Here is a 20,986-nt window from a genome sequence, read left to right as displayed (position 1 = left end):
GACTATCTGAGTTCATCATGTCGACCAGGACCATCCATGGTAACTCACAGTTCCAGAAGGCAGAATCTAAACATTGGACATGGGAGTCTCCCAGTGGACGATTCCACAACGAAATAGACCACATCATATTCAATCGACGGTTTTGCCTGACCGATGTCGCTGTTGTCCCAAAATTTCGAACGGGATCGGACCACCGTCTCCTTCGTGCAAAATTCTACTTCACAGAGCGGGGAGAAAGGGCTGCAAAGTTCAAAAAGAGAACTCCCAGAACAACCACCAACTGGGAACTCTTTGGCACTATTGCGGCAACATGGGAAGATGCCATTGTTGACAACATTGACGAGGAATACAATCGACTGGTTCAGCACCTCCATGAATGTGCGAGGAACTCCAAAAGAGAGATAGCCACAAAAAAACGCCTGTCTTCGAAAACTCTTGAGCTAATTCGCCAGCGTGGTTTGGCGCATGCCTTAGGCAACCGCAAGCTAACGTCCGAGCTCGCAAAGCAGTGCAGAGATGCGATCAAGGAAGACCTCAAGGTGAGAAGAGCAGAAGTACTGGTAGATGCGGCAGAAGCTGGGAAAAGTATTCATTACGCTTCGCCAACTACAAGACCAAGATGACTGCCCTCTGACGTCCTGATGGATCCATCACATCCTCCAGAACGGCAATGGAGAAGATTATCCATGACTTCTACTCAAATCTCTTCAATAGCCATGTCCACTTGCCGACATACCAAATTCCACAGGAAGGATATGTCGTTCCCAATGTTCTCCCTTCCGAAATCCGACACGCCATTTCGTTGGTAAAGAAACAAACAGCACCCGGCCCAGACAAGGTCAGACCTGAACACCTGAAGAACCTGCCGTCAGTACTCATCAATACACTGGCTTGGCTCTTCACTCGCTACCTGTCTGAATGCAAGGTTCCGTCCCAGTGGAAAACCAGCAGGACCGTACTACTGTTCAAGAAGGGAGACATCTATGACATTGGCAACTATCGCCGATCTGCCTATTGTCTGTCATCTACAAGTTGTTCACTTGAGTCATCCTAAATAGGATTGGCAGAACACTAGATGAAGGACAACCATGCGAGCAAGCCGGGTTCCGCAAAGGATTCAGCACCATCGACCATATCCACACGATAACCAAGCTCATTGAGGTTTCTTGGGAGTTCAAGATGCCGCTCTGTTTAACGTTCATTGATTTAAAGAAGGCCTTTGATTCTGTTGAGATGGAAGCAGTCATTGAAGCCCTAGCCAATCAGCGCATTCAAGCCCAATACACCAAGATCCTCCGTGAGCTGTATTGCGGATTCACTACCAGGATCTCACCATTCTACAAAGAAGTGATCGTTGATGTCAGGAGAGGGGTTCGGCAGGGTGATACCATTTCACCGAAACTCTTCAGTGCAACCCTCGAGAACATCATGCGACGACTGGAATGGGAAGGAATGGGAGTGAAGATAGATGGTCGGCAATTACACCACCTCAGCTTTGCTGATGACATTGTTTTAATAACACCAAACATCACCCAAGCGGCACAAATGCTGGCCGACTTTGACCATGAGTGTGGAAAGGTAGGACTACAGCTGAATCTTACGAAGACAATGTTTATGAGAAACAGCCTCGTTCCTGATGCCCCATTCGCTCTCAACGGAACAACCATCTCTGAATGCAATAGCTATGTGTACCTAGGTCGAGAAGTCAACATGACAAATGACCTGGCACCCGAGCTGCACAGGAGGAAGAGAGCGGCTTGGAACGCCTTCAGGAGCGTCAAAGAAATAGCTAAGAGGATGAAGAACCTCCGGCTCTAGGCACATCTCTTTGATTCCACTGTTCTTCCTGCATTAACATATGCTTCAGAGACCTGGGCCCTACACAAACAGGATGAGAATGCTACTCAGGTCTCCCAAAGAAGAATAGAAAGAGCCATGCTTGGAATATCACGTTTCACTCAAATGAGAGAAAAAATCCGGAGTTCCGACATCCGTAGATGATCAAGAATCAGGGACGTTGTCTCATTTGCCAAGGTGTCAAAAATCAGATGGGCTGGTCACGTAATGAGATTTAAAGACGACCGCTGGACTAGAGCTGTTACTGACTGGATTCCACGGGATGTCAAAAGACCACGTGGCTGCCCACCTACCAGATGGTCAGACTTCTTTGTGAAGGTCATGAATGATCGGTTTGAGGCTCTTCATGATCCCAGAGCGAACATATGCCATTGGGCTACCCTAGCACGCGACAGGGACAAATGGAGACGTTACTGGCGCCCGCTCGAGCAAATCGCCGACTAACGGGAAGTTCAGTTAAGTGATTAATTTAAAACAAAATCAGAAAACATTTACTCCCAAGTCATAAGGCAAAATTTGTTTTGCCCTAAGCTGTGTAGGCAGCATTCCATGGAACTTAAATAAAGGAAGGTTGCTCTTATGTTGGTGATAAGCCTTCATCATTTTATTTCTGTGTTTTCTATTTTCCTGTTTGTTCTTTGTTTGGGGGTCACATTCAGCTGTGCTCAGGCCTTACTTCTGGCTCTGTCTGCCCTCAGGGATCACTTCTTCCAGGGCTCAGGCAACCATTTGCGGTGCCAAGTATTGAACCCGGTCAGCTGCATACGAGGCAAGTGCCCTGCCTAGTGTACTATCTCAATAGCCTTTGCTTGTTCTTCTGGATTAAACTGTTACAGAGGCCAGTGTGACTTCCTTGAGAACTAGACTGTGTTCTATTGCAATGATTTTGTTTCTCTGTGGACATGCTCATTGTCTCTTAGCTCCCAAACACACTCCGCCTTCTCCCCTCACCACTCCTTTTAAAGCACCGGTATATTGTCCTCACCAAAGCCTCTTGCACCATTGCAGATCTTTGTGGCAAGGCAGCAATCTTCAGCTAGGAACCTCTGGGAGCCTGGTTCTACAAGCAGTGGGGTTGTCATGAGAGTAAAGAGGAACAGAGAAACTTGCCAGCTACTCCAAGTTTCTTTGTAGGTTATACTAAAGAAGGTCCTCTTGGATTTAAATATAAAAGAAATAATACTGTGTACTGTGAAGTGCAAAGACATGCCCTAATGTAGGGATATGATTTGGGCACATAAACCCTACGCCAGCTCCATTCACAAACCCAGATTTTGTCAAAATATTACATGAAACTATGACAATATGACAGGAAGCAATAATCACCAAGATGCACTGCTCCATAGACTACCCATATGTCCATCTGTCCATCTACCCATCCATCCATCCATCCATCCATCCATCCATCCATCCATCCATCCTCCCCATCCAGGGTGCAGTTATTTTAGTGTTAAGATTCTTGGGGAAGCAAAGCCCTGCCGGGTGTTATCCAACTGTGCAGAGGTCCTATCCCACTAAGCCAGTTAAGTCAAACTCAAATCCTCAGTCATACCTCAAATCACTGGTGCCCTAGAGTCCTCTTCAGCTATGTCATTCTCAAGATATCTGGGGAGACCAGGGTTCTTTCCAGAACATTTCAGACTCAGGGAAACTCTTGAGTTCATACACCCAAACTTTCTGGAGCTTATGATATCAACAGACAAGAACTAACCTTGGGTTGAGCTGGTATCACACTGACTTCTAGAAAAAAAGTGGGGTCTTAGAGTTGAAGGGGGCTTGAGGATCTCCTCTCCAACTTGCTCTACAATGGGGTCCTTTCTAAGCCTCAGTGACAAAGGGACCTCCAGGATCTGCTACAAATCTTTGTCCTACTCACAGTGATGGCATGGGCAGTTGATTACATTGGTTAAAAAAAATTCAATTATGAACTTCCCCCACTTTCATCTTTTTTGTCTTAACTCTAATGCCTAGCCCTTGCCTTTATCTGTCAGCTTTTCCCATCTCTCTTGCGTCTTTAACGCTTCTCTTGCCCTTTTAAGCCCGAGGTACCCTGATCTTTACCTATTCATTTTAGAGCTATTTATAGAATATATTTCTTCTCAATGTTCCATTAGCTGTCATTAGATGAGCCAAGACCTGCAATTAAAATAACCAAAGCAACTGACGATTAATAGGCACTCAATACATATTAATTACATTTTTGTTTTTAAAATACCACCATGCACAGGAAAGCACAGGGGTTTTAAAGTCAAATAAGTCTTGACTCTGTTCAAGTTCAGGCAAGTTCAACTGCTAACTTGCTCGATGATTTGGGGTCTTGTGCATATGCTCAGAACTTACTCCTGGCTCTGCATCTGGGAATGACTCCTGGTAGTGCTCAGGAGGCCATATGGGATGCTAAGGGTCAAACCCAGGATGACCACATACAAGTCAAGCTCTCTACCCACAGTACTGTCTCTCCCATCCCAATTCTGGGCTCTATTGTTCCTTTTCCTTACTTTCTGTGTATCTAGCACTTTAAAAGAAAAGTAAGGATTTTAGAAAAGTGACCCCTCTTAGAAAAGTGACTGGATTATCTGTGCTTGTTTCCAGAAAGCACCTAGCACAGTTTCTAGCACCTTGGAAGGGCTTCTGTGAAACACTAGTCTTCACACACCACACATCCTTCCCCGCCTTAGAATGCAGGCAAAGAGGAAAAAACAAGGGGCCAGAGCTTCAGATCCTTGCTCGTGTTCGGCACCTGTCTTTGGGTAAATACCTCCGCCTTCTAGTCTGTTTCCCTATCAAATAGTCTCATGTCTATTAAAAGGTTTGTGATCAAGATGACATAAAATATCCCATGAAATAATCACTTTCAAAAAGTGATGCACAGTTTAATGAAAGGTGTCACTGCCAGCAGTCATTTCTCAGCGAGAAATTGCTGAAAGCTGAATGTTCTGTTCCCCAAACCTCCTCCCTTCCACCCACCACAAGTGCAGGAGATGAAAAAGCCCAACCGGTTTCATACTTAAAGCCAGCTCAGGTGTGCTTTCAGGAGTCTGTGCCCCTAGGGAGAAGTCAAACCAACACATCTCCACCCCAAGCCCACCCCCATAGAGGTTGGTGCAAGAACTGTTTTTTAATTGAATCACTGTAAGATACACAGTTACAAAGTTGTTCCTGATCAAGTCTGAGTCATAGTGTTCCAACACCCATCCCTTCATCAGTACAATTTCCCACCACCCTTGTCCCCAGTTTCCCTGCCACCCTCCTTCCTGTGCCCTGCTACCACAACCTGCCTCTATGGCAGATGCATTTCTTCTCTCTCTCTCTCTCTCTCTCTCTCTCTCTCTCTCTCTCTCCTTCCATCTCTCCCTCATTTTGCCCCTCTCCCTCTCCCTCTCTCTCCCTGTCTCTCCCTAACTCTGTCTTCTCTGTCTCTCTATCTCTGTCTCTGTCTGTCTCCATTTGTCTCTGTCTCTTCTCTCTCTCTCTCTCTCTCTCTCTCTCTCTCTGCTTTCTTCCTTTTAGGCACTGTGGTTTGCAGTACTATCATATCACTTCACCTCCAGAGTGATCATTTTCAACTATCATCATCAGGTGCCTTTTCAGTCCTAGCTGTTCTCCCCCTCTTTGTGGCAAGCTTCCTTCCATGAACCAGTCCTTCTGGCCCTTGTTTCAATGGACCTTGGGTGGGATTCATTTACTTGTGTTTCACCCTCTTGACTTGTGGCTGATGCCCAGCATCTCCGCGGCCCTGGGATCAACCGTGGCTGACATTCTCCCTTCTCGTTCCTTCCAGGAATTTCTATTACATCACCATGCTGCGGGACCCGGTGTCACGATACCTGAGTGAATGGAAGCACGTGCAGAGAGGCGCCACGTGGAAAACCTCCCTCCACATGTGCGACGGCCGGAGCCCCACCCCGGACGAGCTCCCCACCTGCTACCCGGGCGACGACTGGTCCGGGGTGAGCCTGCGGGAGTTTATGGACTGCACCTACAACCTGGCCAACAACCGCCAGGTGCGCATGCTGGCCGACCTCAGCCTGGTGGGCTGCTACAACCTGACATTCATGAACGAGACGGAGCGCAGTGCCATCCTGCTGCAGAGCGCCAAGGCCAACCTGAAGAACATGGCCTTCTTCGGGCTCACGGAGTTCCAGCGCAAGACCCAGTTTCTCTTCGAGAGGACATTCAACCTCAAGTTCATCTCCCCCTTCACCCAGTTCAACATCACGCGGGCGTCCAATGTGGACATCAACGAGGGGGCCCGCCAGCGCATCGAGGAGCTGAACTTTCTGGACGTGCAGCTCTATGAGTATGCCAAGGACCTCTTCCAGCAGCGGTACCACCACACCAAGCAGCGCGAGCACCAGCGCCACCGGCAGCGGCGGCTGGAGGTGAGGAGGCTGCAGCGGGCACAGCGCGCCCACCGGTGGCCCAAAGGGGAAGGGACCCCCGAGGGAGCCGTCACCGAGGACTACAACAGCCAGGTGGTAAGATGGTGACCCACCAGCACCACCACCAGCACCAACACACACACACACACTCTCCTCCCTCTGGAGCTGGGGGAGGATGCACCTGGACCTTTGCTGCCCGTCTTCCTTGGAGAATGCTGGATGCTTCTGGAACATCTGGGTGACTGTGGCTTGACTTGGCCTCCAGCTTCCTCTGTGTCTTCATCTTTCTCCCAGCGGGAGGTGATGCGTCTTGTCCTTCTTGTTTTCCCTGACTTTTTTTTCCCTCCTGGTGAAATAAGGAGGGATGGAGGCATCTAACGCCACTGGAGAATCCTCTAGAAGGTCACAAACAGCAAGGAAGGCCTCCAGAAGAGACCCGCTCCTGAGCAGTGGCGTGGTCAGGCAAACAAACGGCACTGCAAGCAGGCACGCATGAAAAGCCGGGTGATGGCTTGGAGGTTCTGCTGAAACTGGTCTGTGGCGTCCTGTCTCTGTGCTGGGAAGGCTGCCTTGGGGAGAGAGAGAGAAAGGGAGAGCGCAAAAGAAGGACTCTGTCGGCCCTCGGAGGAGGTCGAGGCTCCTTCACCACCTGGCTGTGACTTAAAACTCTGAGTCTGGTTTAGATTGCTAAGTAGAGTAATGTGCTTTGTCGTTGAGGTTGTTGGGTTTTTTGTTTTGTTTTGTTTTGTTTTGTTTTGTTTTTTAAGCCAAATCACCACTCCTATGGACTCTTACTAAGGACTCATGCCCTGCAGAGCTCCTGCCTTGTAGCCTGAGCTCAACTTCCTGCCCAGGTTTGGGAAACAGAATGTGGAAGCAGTTGAGGGGGGCTCTGCATGGCCCCCAAGAAAGGCACCTGGGTAGGGCATGCAAGAAACCCTTTCTTACTACCTGTATCTCAGGAGAGTGCAGGTTCCTGTTTGGGGGCTTTCACAGCAAGGAATGGAAGCTCTAAGAAGGGAGGAAAAGACGGGGGGAGACTTCGTGTCTGACAGCTTGGCCCGACTACAGAACCTTCCCTTTCCTGAGGCATCTTTCCACTTTTCACATTTCTGGGATCTGTCGTCTTCTTTGATAGTGGTACCGCCTGGTTTGAAATTCTGCTCTCACAGAGGAAAAGATAGTTCAAAAGAATGTGGCCGGCAGAATAGAAGCTGAGGTAGCAGGGACCTCAAATACGTTCAAGGTCAGTGACTCAGTAATTACTCCGATTCAGGTCAGGAGACAGGGAACTCAATGAGACAGTTAATCAGAGGAGTTTAGATCAACTCTGCCTCCCGACAGCCCCCATCTCTCTAGACCGACAAACTGTTTCCTGCCTATGAGGGTTTTTCCCATTGTTAGACTGTGTTCACTGCCAGCAAAATAGGCAAGAGTGTCTAAACCTGATGACAGAAAATATGTATGACCACTGTTTTGTATTTTCACCTTTCCCAACTGAACAGCATGAACACGGCAGTTTCTCCTCTTAAGGGGCGACACCAGAAGGAGGGCAGGAATTGGAAACCCTGCCTTGGCATTGAGGGAGAGGATCAGAGTGATGAGAGTCTCGCAACAGACTGAGCATTGAAACCCTTCAAGGAGCTGAAGGCAAAGTGAGCGCACCCCCTACATCAGATTGAAAGCTCATTTCATTGATACCCAGCATGTTTGACGTTTAAGCCAGCTTTACATAAGCCACATCTCCGCCTCTGGAATGCCCGCTCTGGATGTAAGACACAATCTGCGCCTGCCTGCAGGAAGGGTCACCCTGTGTCTATCAAAGAGAGACCAGGAGTAGCCACTTGGTGGCATCCTGGCGCTTCATCGGTCATTGGAGAGAATAGTGTGGCACTGGGGTGGGGGGGGTCACCCCTGTGCCTAACATCTCTTGATTGGACAGGTGAGAAAAGTGAAAGCTACAGACAGTAAGTAGTTTTCTTGAGGGCTGGAAGCTTTCTCTGGCTGACTGCAAAACGCAGGTGTTTCAAGTCCATCATGCCCTCACTGGGATTAAGCTCTCCCCAGTTATGCAGGAAGCCAGTTCTTATAGCCCAGGAGGGTTTGTCTTAACCCAGTCAGTAGTGCCCAGAGCTGAGCCCCCCTGCCTAAGGCTCATAGTCTCTCTCCACATCGACAGCCCAGGGTGAACAGAGAAAGCAGTGCCTTTTTAGGCAATTGTGGGGTGGGCAGTATGGATGGGGGACAGCGGGTGTTAAAATGCCCAAGGAAATATATCTGGTTAGAGATTGGGTTAGAGGAGGTGAGAACATTTTCATCTTTTCGCATGCTTTCTTCTCGAAGGAGGGAAGGAAAGAGAGGGGCCACTAGGGTTAATCAGAACCTCTCTAGCTCTCACTGCACATCTTGGTCTTAGGATGTAATGTTCTGCCTGGAATGCCAGGGCTGCAACTGATGCTTCAGCTTCTGCTAATGAAATGAGTGCTCTCTCTCTCTCTCTCTCTCTCTCTCTCTCTCTTACTCTTTCTCTCTCATTCTCTCTCTTGCTCTCTCTCCTTCCCTTCCCTTCCCCTCTCCGCATCTCCCCCGTGTTTTGTCATGTGCAAAATCAAAACAAGTTTGAAAGCACTTGGATTGTTTCTTTGAAACTCACTTCCCGTTGCTGGAAGGGAATGCGCGCCTAGCCGAGTCTTGGAGGCAGCCTCTGCTAACTTCATACTGTTCCTTGGGCCCCTCTGGATTTTTATCAAAAGGCTTTCCGCAGTCTTGCTGCTGAAGGCGTGATGTATGGGGCTCCACTTGAGACCGAGAGCAGGATGTTCAGAGGAGAAACCATCTCTTTGTGTTGGCCTGAGGCCAGTGCGGAGCAAATTAAAAAGACCGACACGGGCTTCCTCTCACATATCATCTCATTCGAAAGCAGCATGCCTGTCACCTCCCCGGGGGCCTGTGTTGATGGAAAAGGAGAGGGAGGGATGCAGTTCATTCTCAAAAAAAAAAAAAATCGACTGTACACCTCCACGAGGAGGGAAGCTTGGAGAAGGGGTTGCCAGCACAAGACAGCTGGGCCTCGGGCTCCGTGGGACGTCAGTAACCCTGCCATCCCAAACCAAGTCAGTTCCAGACACTTTCCTGCTAATCGTCCAAAATGAAGCTGAAAATTCAAATAAAAATAAAAGTCCCTGGGAAGTTTCACAGTCACTGATGCCTCAAAGGCCCAGGTAAACATTTCTTTCCTCCACTTGAGAGTCACAGCCCCAGTAACAAGATGGGGATGAAATATCCTTGGGGAAGGTGCGTGGGGATTGTGTGTATGAGAACAGGTTAAGTTATTATGAGACGCTGAAACACAGATGATCTATTCTGTCTATGTCTATTTTGGTGGCCTTATTTTTAGGAACTGTAGAAATCTGCCCTGAGAGTTAGTTGGAAAACCTTTCCAATAATTGATACCATTATCGGGCCACAGTTAGGGATGTTAACCCTGGTATCTAATTGAGGCAGGTCAGAAGTAGTTTGATCAAAAGTCTGAAATATGAGAACTTGTTCTAAAATCTCAGGAAAGAAAGTCTTCCTAATGAACCTAACCCGGAGAGAAGCCCAGATCACTAGAAAGCAAGTTGAAGTCCATTGCATAGGATTCTCATTTGACTGCTTGAGCTGAGAAATTAATAGTAACAGTGACTGCATTGATATCGAAGTCATTTCTCCCTTACTTAAAGAGAAAAACTGATTTGATGGCACTGGTGTGTGCCATGACCCTCTCTTATTTCTTTCTCTCTAATGTGCACCTTCATCCCATGGTCCAAAATGGCTGCTGAAGGGACTGGAGCAATAGCACAGCGGGTAGGGTGTTTGCCTTGCGCGCAGCCGACCTAGGTTCGGTTCCCAGCATCCCATATGGTTCCCCAAGCACTGCCAAGGGTGATTCCTGAGTGCAGAACCAGGAGTAACTCCTGTGCATAACCGGGTGTGACTCAAAAAGAAACAAAAATGACTGCTGAAGCTCCTGCCCTCTTATTCATTACACTTCATCAGTGAGAAAGGAAAGGTAAATTGCATATATCACTTGCTATTGCATCTCTGGTCTGCAACCTGGCGAGCCATGTTTCTGGCTTCAAAGAAGGCCAAAAATGCTTTTATTCTTCATAGTGCTGAGCTGTGATAAATGTGAGGGTTCTATTATTAAAGAAACAATGTGACAATTAATACTGATGAAAACTATCAGTCTCTGACATGAAAGGAGCTTAGAAAATATCTCAAGTGCTATTCAGTGTCATCTATCTCATCATGCATTTTGCAAAGGCTAAGATTAAAATTCATAGCTTTGAATAGCACTTTGTGCTTTCCAAACATTTATACATTTCGTATCAGAGTCGATCTCTGCATTCTTGTGTGTGAAATAGGACATCTACTCACCACACTGTTCGTTTGACGTGAGGATTCAGAGAAGTTGAATGATTTCCCAAAGATTCCTGTTTATTCACAAGAAGTTGCTTGGGGCCTCTCTTCAGAGCCATTTCTGCTACTTTATGCAGCTCAGCACCAGTGCTGGGACTGGGAATTGCAAGCATATGAAATCTAAATCTTTATTGATTTCATTTTCCCTCAACTTTCCCTGAAACAGCAGTGACTTTGAAGACTCTCAGGAGAATGGGAGAGTCAGCTCCCAATGCCTGGTTCCTTGGGAGTGTCTCAGTAAGAATGAACTCTGCAAAGATCAGTAGTATGTGTGTGTGCGGGAAGGGGGCAGCGGGGGGGGGGGGGAGGAGAGGAGCAATGAAGTGGCCCAGATGCTCAACCTCTTTAGCTGGATGTTTACTTCAGCCAAGCCCCAAATGTTCAAGCTGAAGGCGGCAGGTCTGTGCTCACTTCCCTTAAGGAAGCCCAGTCTTAGAAAAAAAATTAGAATCGATAGTGACCTGAAGAGTGAAGCTTAAGGGGTGATCAATAGAGGCTCCAGTCAAAAATATCCCTCCCTTCCTCTCTGTTTCCCAGGTTCCTGAATTTTATCAGCAACTTATTGCTTTGGTTCTTAAAGGTTTTATTTTGGTCTTAAATGAGTCCCTTTGCACATTCGCCAGAGAGGAAATGCTTTAAGCTGTCATAAACTAACGTCTTCACGCTGAGCTTATCTGATTCCTGTCTAACCATGACCTGTAACTGAGAAGACCTGATTCGAGGGAATCATGCAGACACAGGGGCTTAGGGGGCTTGCGTATGACTCTGGACGAAGCGGGAGGGTTCTAAGAGGAAGCAGGTATTTCAAAAGTAGAAGGTCTTCAGTACGTGCTGGCAAACGGTTGAAAAGTAAAAAAATGACGAGTAGGGAGTTTTGTTCCCAAAGATGAGAGCGGGCTGCAGCCACGTGGACTGAGATTCTCTTGGTGCTTAAAGAAGTAGGAAGAAAGTAGAACTCTGGAGCATGGATGAGTTTGAGGGACTCGTGTAGCTGAAAACGCTGCGTCACCTGAGGGCCAAGAATCCTGATCCCATATTTTCTTAACATTTTCCTTTCCCATAGCGTTTGTGCCTCTACTGTACTAGAAGTCCAACTGGAAGTCTCCATGCTGGCTGTCGGGACTGGCTGGCTGTGTGGTCTCAGTTCTGGGGAGGTGGCCCAGTCTCCTTCTCCTGGGCATTTTCAGCATTTCTTTTCTGTTTGCTCCATTTCAACCAGACATAACAAACTCGCAACTGTTCCCTTGTCAGATTCTTCTGGACATATAAGACTCACCCCTGAAATGTTGAAGGAGCCCTTCTGGATATTAGGGCAGGCTCCGAGGCTGTGTTTTACAGACTAAGAGACTCAGAGAAGGAAAAACCTGGACCCATCCTGACCACACTGGACGCTGCTATCCTGCCTCACAAGGATGCTGAGAGTTCCAGAGGGCCAGCCTTGCTCTCACACACAGCATCACCCGCTGGACAAAAGTCCCTGAACTTCCAGGCAGGAGCTGGACGACACCCTCACAGCTTTGGGTGGAAGCACAATTTCTTGAGCCTGTGTTCTAAGTTCTCTGTGGAATTGACTGCACACTGTCATCTCTTGGCAGCTTAAGTGGTACTGTGTGACTTTCGTATTCTCCCAAACCACAGGGACTCATTGTTGGGCCTGATGCTAGTGCTGATAAACCTCAGATCTGGCCAGGAAAGCAGCATTTGGAGGCCACAGAGTTTGTGTGATGTAGCTGTTGTTACGTTTGTCTTCTGCACATCTGTCCTTTTCCTTTTTCCCGGTGCTTCTCTTTGCTTTGCTCCTCTCCCCCCATCCCACCCTCTCCACCCCACTTTCTCCACCTCAAAAGTGGAGGTTTCTGGAGTTTTCTCACTTTATTTTTCATTGAAGGTGTCAAAGATGAAAAACATGGGAAAGAAAAACAAAACTTTGGACTTTTATCTGGTGCCCATTTTAGGTGTAAAGATAGTTATTCAATAGATAGAAATTATTTCTCTCAAGAGGTACTTCCTTTTAGTTTTTGTGCAATAATATGTATGAACTCGGGTACTAGGAGATTGTATTGTGACGCTATCAATCTTTATTGCTATTTAAAAAAAATGATAGTTTGTAGAACTGAGGATTTCCATTGATGTGAAGCACAATTTAATGAATAAGTTACCATATTAAACTGTTGTGATGTCAAGAGCAATTGTTTTCTCCTGTGTTTTTGTTGGACACTTCTGGAAAATGAGAAAAGTTGGCTAAACACTTTAAGGGATTTATGGAAATTGAATCCATGGATCAACTTTGTCAAATTCTAAAAATCCATGCTTTGGATACAAATGGGGTTATTGAATGTGAAACTTTAAAAGCACAGAAGACAAAGAAAACTGTAGATTGAAATCATTTAAAATCTCTAAGGCCAGAGAAGACTTCTCAGGCTTTCAAACACATAAGCCTATGGTTGTGGGTAACTTGTGACACTCCCTGGCCCACTGGTCACATTGAAATTCACTGGGAAATGTCAAAAACTCACTTGCAGAGCGTAGGAGGAGGGACAAATTGGAAAATGAGTCTTGGAAGAGGATTGAGCAAAGGAGCCTAGAACTTAAATTTTTTTTAAAAAAAGAGAAAATAAAATGACTAAGAGAGAGAGAAAGAGTAAAGGGAAAAGGAGAATGCAGAAGAGTTCAATGGTCACCATGAGGAAAACAAATATGGGTCTCACCAAATTTCAATGAGCAAGTCTATTCAACTTTTTTTTCTTAAATGGGTAGTCCCTATATTATATATATACAATGACAAAGAAAATAAACCTCTAAGAGGAGATAGATGTGCTTTCATTAAAAAAATGTCTCTTGAATGATACCATTTATCATTTGTTCTGTAGAAGTGGGCTCTGAGGTTCCTTGAGATTTGGGGCCTCAGAAAGAAATTATTTGCCCCTCTCTGTCTCATGGAAACCATAGGCAAAGTATAGACCTGAAGCAGAATTTGGAAAGCTCCAGTGAGTGCAATTCAAAAATAAAATTAAAAAAAGAAAACATTTGTTCATGCTCACACACACATGAGTGCAACACACACAAAGTTTTATTTTTTCATTTTATTTGGAATTTCTTCATTAGTACATTTATATATGACGTTTTTCTCTTTTTCTCCCCTTTCTGCTGTTATTACAATGAGAGCATTGCTGTGATACTGGGCATGTGGGTAGGCACAAGGGACCTTACTCACAGCCTTATGTTTGCATTGCAAATGCTGAACCACTGACCTGGGTCTATAGTGAGTACACTGGATGGAATTGAGTAATACCCTGAAAGAAAAAATTTAGGTGAGAGACAGACTAAGAAACACTTAGGATTTACTTCTTTTCCCCATTCACCTTGAAAATACTGTGGAAGAATGTCAAAACATTGAAAGTATGTGCTCGATATAGTTCTGGCTTCACTATCATAGAATCGAGAGATAGACAAAATACACATTTGAAAATTAATGGAGCATAATTCAGCGAAACTCTTTATAAGTCCTGCTGATTGTTTTTTATGCTGTAAAGAAATACAGGATCTTAGTTTTTTTTGCTTTTTGGGTAACACCCGGTAATGCACAGGAGTTACTCCTGGTTCATGCACTCACACCCAGAATTACTCCTGGCAGTGCTCAGGGGACCATATGGGATGCTGGGAATCAAACCCGGGTCGGCCGCGTGCAAGGCAAACGCCCTACCCGCTGTGCTATCGCTCCAGCCCCAGGATCTTAGATAATTTGAAAAACACAAGGTACTAAAACATTTGTAGATTATAGAGCTCTGACATCTTGTCCTATTTCTTTTGATATTTTAATGCATTAGCAATTATATTAAAATATCAAGTAACAAATATTACATAAAATTTCTCTGATATCCACTTATTTACATCTTAGCACCCATTCGTCGAAACATGATTTTAATAGTTGCACATAATTCTACTATTCCTGTATTTTAGAGATATTCTGGCTATTCTCAGACTTTCTAACAATTAACTAACTCTGTAAAATAACACAGTATCCTCTGTGCAATTTGGTGAACATATTAGAGAGAGCAAAGTGAATCTTTTGATTATATTTTCCAAACAACTCTGGAAAAAAATATTTGAAGTATTGCAAAATCACATAGATGAAGCTAGATTAATTACTTTTTAAAAACTAAAATGATAACCATATAATCAGAGTAAAAGATGTGTATCTTGCCAGAACAACAACCTGACCCTGGGCTGACTTTTTCATGCTCCCAAGATGCTGAGAAGACTGGCTCCTGTCTGCCCTTCCCCGGATGAGTCTCTCCTGGCCCTGCCCTCGCCAATATCATGCCACATTTGGGCAGCACAGACATCTGCAGAAACTTGGCTCTGAAGAGCAAGGCCAGGCTTTGATTCCTAGAGGCATTTCAGCAACCAAGTAGGGCAAAAGCTTACACCCAGACTTCCTGCAAGCAAAGGATGTGCTTTAACCCTTTGTCCTGTCTCCTCCACACCCTCACAAAGTCAGGTCTTTGGAGACACAGCTCTTCCAAACTATCCTCTAGGACCAGCTCAGACTTGACTGCGGAAGTTTGCCAGCTCACTTCCTACCTTCATGCTCTCAGGTGCTCTCCATCCCACCCTTGCTTACCCTATAACCCCCCATTCTTCCCTCCACCGCCTTCTTCTAAGTGTCTCCTTTATTTTAGCACCAGTAGATTTCCCTTCTTGTCTTTAGAACACAACCAAGTTTTGAAAAAGTTATTTGGGGTGCTGGAGTGATAGCACAGTGGGTAGGGCATTTGCCTTGCTCACGGCCAACCCAGGTTGGATTCCCAGCATCCCATATGGTCCCCTGAGCACCGCCAGGAGTAATTCCTTAGTGCAGAGCCAGGAGTAACCCCTGTGCTTTGCTGAATGCAACCAAAAAAAACAAAAAAGAAGGAAAATTATTTTGGCATATTTTGTCCCAAATATCTATTGTTGGAAGAGGAATGTGGATGAGCTTGGTCTGTCAAGTTCCTAGAAACAAATCTGATCTCAAATTGCTGAGTGTCTGATTCTGCATTCCTATCGAATCTTCATTAGTTGGCATTTCAACACATTCTCACTTCCTGACTTCAAATTTTCAGAACTAACTTTGATACCTTTTCTATGTTGGGGAAACTTATCTTTGGGTGCTCAACTCCTTCAGAAACCTCCCAGTTCAGTTCATTCATTCAACGTTTTTCTAGTTGCATATGACATAATATTGGTTCATAACATGGTATGGGCTTTATGTATGAAGCACTTAATTTATAGGTCTGTATGAACGGCATCATTCTTTTCTATTTGGATGTGGTTTGGGGGCCACATACAGAAGCATTCTAGGATTGGTCCCAGCTTGCTGGTCGGTGGTATCACCTGGTAGGGATCAGGTGACAAGTGGTACCTGAGGTTGAACTTGGGTCTCCAGTAGAGCATGGACTCAACTCACTGATCTTGGAACAACTATTCTTTTTTTCTTTTTTTTTCAATAATGTAGGATTACTGCTATTTTTTCAGCCATTGATTAAACTGAATTGGGCATTACTTTTTTTTTAATTGATTCACCATGAGATAGAGTTACAAAGCTTTCATGTTTGAGATTCAGCCATACAATGATGAAACACCCATCCCTCCACCAGTGCACATTTCCCATCACCCACATGCCAGTCCTCACCCTGCCTCTATGGCAGACAATTTCCCCAATACTCTCTCTCTAATTTTGGGCATTATGTTTTGCTCGAAATGTCCCACCACCATTCAAGCTTACCTGCCAGGGGCAGACGCTAGATAATGTATTTTTCATTGTACATTTCAAATATCATGAGAGCTCACATGGCCACGATCATAAATGTAAATTTCTAGATTGTAAATGATTGGGTTCCAGGGACATCTCTCTATGGCAGAAATCCATTTTGGGATTCAACTGGGAGTCTCTGGGCAAGGGCTATTTGTGCACTAAGATGGCACCCAGAAGCAGATTGTGGGCAAGACAGCCAGTCTGCTAGGCGGGCGGGGAACCAGGGAGGGACATCCTGGGTCCTCTGCCACCATGCGGCCTGGAGATTCAATCCTGGAACCCGCATATCTGGGCCTTACTTATGGAAGCTCTTGGTCACCATCTGCAACCTCTATTCTTACTATCAAAGGACAGTGGTTGGTATCAGGCACTTTGATGGTGGCAGGTTCAGTAACTTTGTGCCTCAGTACCATTGACTTTAACAGTGCGTACCCATAGTACCTAAGCTATAAGTAAAAATGATTTTAATGTAGACTTCTAGTTCTCATCCTCCATCATACAAATGACTCTTTCTGATTTGCCCGCCCTCTCCCCTTTCCTGTCTGGCGATAGCCATTTTGTTCCCATAGTCCGATCAAAGTGTTTTTCTTTTTTCCTTTGGTTTGGTTTCTTTCTGTCCCTAAATTTCCAGGTGAACTTTCCTTAAATGCCAACATTTCTTTCCAACACACTAAACGATTATTCTCCTTATGGATGACACCCCTTTCCTTCTTCTATTCCCACCCTGCTACCTCTGTTTCTTTCTGCTGAGCATCATTTTGTTGTCCAAAAATTTTGTTACATTTTATTTATTTTCTATTCTTTATCATAGCTTTCAGCGTTTTTTTCTCAAATTGTAATTTTACATTTATGCTTAGATTTTCATCTTAATTTTTATTTTCTGTCCACCTAGTCTTTTCAAACTTTGTTTCATTTGTCTACCAACTTATCTTTTAAATCTCACCAGTTCCATCTTATGTTAACATTAAACAGTTAAACATACAACATTTGGTCAAAAGTTTACACATAGCATTTGACTGTTATATGTTTACACCTTTTTTTTAATGTTGATTTCAGGTTTTCACTGCTGCCTCTGCTATCATTTATTTTAAAGAAACTTATTTTATTTATTTCTTCTTTTTTTTTCTGTGTCATGGATCAAACCCAGGGCTTCACATATGCAAAGCAAGTGTCCTACTGCCAAGCCACATCCCTCCCCCCCCCATTCCTTTGGGGACCACACCCAACTACTTGCTCTGTACTCAAAAATCTATCTTGACGGGAATCAGGAGACCACATGAAAGCCTGGGATCAAACACAGGTCCACCACGTACAAAACAAGGCACCATACCAGCTGTATTATCTCTCTGTCCCTGTTCCTATTATTTTTAATCAACATGATGTGCTCTGATCATTATTTCTGCAAAATTTCTATCTTCTGAAGTATACTAGATTCCTTTGGGCTTTTGTGTGGGCTCACGTTTTGTAAATATTTCATGGCTACCTGAAAAGAATATGTATTGCATTATTAAATTATATAGCAATCTCTTTATAGTAAGCATATCCTTGCATATACTCATTGAAATTATGTGACATGTGTGAATTAATGCACATACAAATGCATATTTAATACTTGATTTATCAGAGTAAATGCTAAGATATCCTATTACAATGGGGTACCTTAACATTTATAGCAAAATTTAGTTTATATATCTTGGTTTTTTATTATTTAATGTTTATGGTTAACATATTTATTGCTGGGGCTAAAATGACCCCTTTATATAATTCAATATATTTTCCTTTAAAGTTAACTTTTAATAACTTTTCACAGCTATTTATCGTTTTTTATGAACATAGAGTTTATTTTCTCTGCACATACTCTATTTTTCTTTTATCTTAAGAATTGTTCTGATTTACAAATCACTATTTTCTGTTGTTTTCTAGTTCTATGAGTTTTGTCATTTGTTTTGTATTTTATGTGGTTATAGCACAGTGGGTAGGGCGCTTGCCTTGCAAGCAGCCGACTCTGCCAATCGTAGTTTGATTCCTCCGCCGTTCTCGGAGAGCCTGGCAAGCTACCGAGAGTATCTCGCCTGCACAGCAAAGGCTGGAAACCTACTCATGATGTATTCGATATGCCAAAAACAGTAACAACAGGTCTCACAATGAAGACGTTACTGGGCCTGCCTGAGCAAATCATGAAAGATGGGAGGACAGTGCTACAGTGCTACAGGGCAGAAGAGGATTTCTTGGGTATCCTCATTAGCAATGCAGTCAGGTTGGGACTGAAGAGATACCTCAGTGGGCTAGAGCACATGCTTTGCATGCAGTAGATCTGGGTCTGATTCTTAGCACTTCATGGTCTCCAGAAGTGATCCCCCACCCAAGCACTAAGCCAGAAATAACCACTGACCACCACTAAATATAGACCTCCTAAAAACCAAAAGACTAGAAAATGCGTTCATATTTATGTGACTTGTCTTTGTATAATTCAAAGATCTTTACATTTATATGTATAATATATAAGATATATTTAGCTATGTATAAATAATTTTATAGATATATTGTTACATGTTGAATGTATTTATGTATGTACAGATATATATATGTATATATATATATCATTCTATTTCCAATGGTTTATTTTAATTGCCTGATACTACAACCCTGGATTGCAAGTCATCTGGGAGTTTAGATTCCTACTGGGTTTTTGTTTGTTTGTTTGTTTTGTTTCGTTTTAATTCTTATTACAGTGATTACAGTTAGCATTATAACTATGTCAGGAGGAGAGGTCATCATAAAAATTAGGCAAGCTTTTATTCTCATTCTAAATTGTAAATACTGAGTCACTTTCAAAGACAAGGTCCTCGCACCTCTGAGAGATGTTGCATGAGTCTAATTGTTTCAGTTATTCAAACAGCTGTTGCAGTGACATAACAAGACAGGAAGATAAAGAAGAAATCAGGATCCCCCAGGTTGGTGTTCAAAAGCCACAGGGACACCTCGCTTTCAGGAAGTATCATCAGTTCCTGAGAATTTTATGTTTGTACAGTTTAATTCGTAAAAAAAAAAAAAAGTCAGGAGTAAAACTTGCATGAGGACTCTGGAAGTGCAATTTTGTTTTCTGATTTCATTTAGGGTTAACTCCATAATCTACACAAAAGAAGACAGGAAATGAAATGACTTTGGTAGCAGATAGCAACCTTTTCCTTTTTGTATGAGGATCTAATCAGTACGAACACACTGGCAATATCAATGGCAATCTCAAGGTAATAGTTATTGACTAAATATATAACATACAGAAGACTTTTCTGGCAAGGAAAACTAGTGCCTTCACCTAGCCACGGTGCTCACTTTTATCTGGGGCACAGCCAGGTGCTGAGCCCTCCCTTCTTGTCTCCAAAACTACAGGTGCTAATGACAAGAAGTCATTAAGTCCTTGCAAATCAGAGCGCCTCTCCCAGGAGCCCTGCCAGGAAGCCTGCCAGTTAAGTTTGAAGCTGAAGCGTATATATTACTGCTCTTCTAAGAAGTCACTGCTGATGGTTTGCCTTTGCACATGCAGCTGCAAACCTGCAAATCACAGCCAGTAAGCCCAACCCTGCCTGTCACATACTGCCCCACCCCCACTCCATGTTGCTCCCCCAGGTGAAGGCAAGAGCAGAGTAGCATGAGTTGTCTGTCACTGCAAGAAGGACCAGGACTGTTGTTTCTTAGGTTTTTCAACAGTCCCCTAACTCAGATTACTGTTTTTGTCCACCAGGCTAATGCCTTTGCCTCCATAAAGTATCAGTAGCGATTCCACCAGAGTTTCACCAACTTCTAAATGTGGATGCAGAATGATGGATTCTTAAACTCAGTATCTTCAGGGCCAGAGAGGTAGTACAGCAGGTAAGGCAGACTCAGGTTTGGTTCCCCAGAATTGATCTCTGAGCACAGAGCCAGGAGTATCCCCTCATCATCTCTGGATATGCTCTCTCATTTCTATCCTGTCTTCACCTCCAGTCAGTCGTGAGAAGTCTTCAATGCCGTTTTCTATGTGCTATGCCTCTAGTCCCCCATTTCTCTCTTCCTCCTATCTCCTACGTTTTGTTGATAAGAGCTTCTTACACCTATTTAAACCTTCACAGTGCTCCTGTGAGGCATTAGAACTTTTTTCTAACTAAGAAAATTGAGTAGCCTAGAAAGTCAATAATAACCTCCTCATGGATACAACTGATAAAGATTGGACCTAAAATTTGAATCACTTTAACTTCCACCCAATTTTTATTTCTCTAGCCTCCAAAGCCTTTCCGCTCAGCTGATGTTACCCTTTCAAAGACCTTGATCAACTATTCATCAGGAAGAAAACCTCAAATAACAGTTACATGGCTAAGTAAGTTTCTTGATATGCTAGACTCAACACAAAAGGGAAGAGAAGATTTTAGAGTGACAGTGATGTCAGTGGGCCCCATGGGTGAATTACGTGAAGTGGAGAGGAAAAAGGCGGTCACTTTATCCCCATCTGCCT

The 20,986-nt window shown here is 44.3% G+C and overlaps 1 protein-coding gene across 1 annotated transcript; it reads left to right on the top strand.

Moving 5' to 3' along the window:
• The first annotated feature begins 4,536 nt into the window (after nt 1–4,536).
• Nucleotides 4,537–6,365, top strand: LOC130019344 (heparan-sulfate 6-O-sulfotransferase 3-like). The gene is made up of 2 exons (XM_056109968.1): nt 4,537–4,607; nt 5,639–6,365. Exons 1-2 carry the CDS (start codon nt 4,537–4,539, stop codon nt 6,345–6,347), a joined length of 780 nt encoding a protein of 259 aa, XP_055965943.1. The 3' UTR covers nt 6,348–6,365.
• The last annotated feature ends 14,621 nt before the right edge of the window (nt 6,366–20,986 follow it).

Source organism: Sorex fumeus, unplaced genomic scaffold (assembly GCF_029834395.1).
Source record: "Sorex fumeus unplaced genomic scaffold, SorFum_2.1 ptg000008l, whole genome shotgun sequence".
Classification (NCBI taxonomy): Eukaryota; Metazoa; Chordata; class Mammalia; order Eulipotyphla; family Soricidae; genus Sorex; species Sorex fumeus.
The sequence above is the reverse complement of the archived record's forward strand: the minus strand, read 5'-3'. Positions and strand labels throughout refer to the sequence as shown.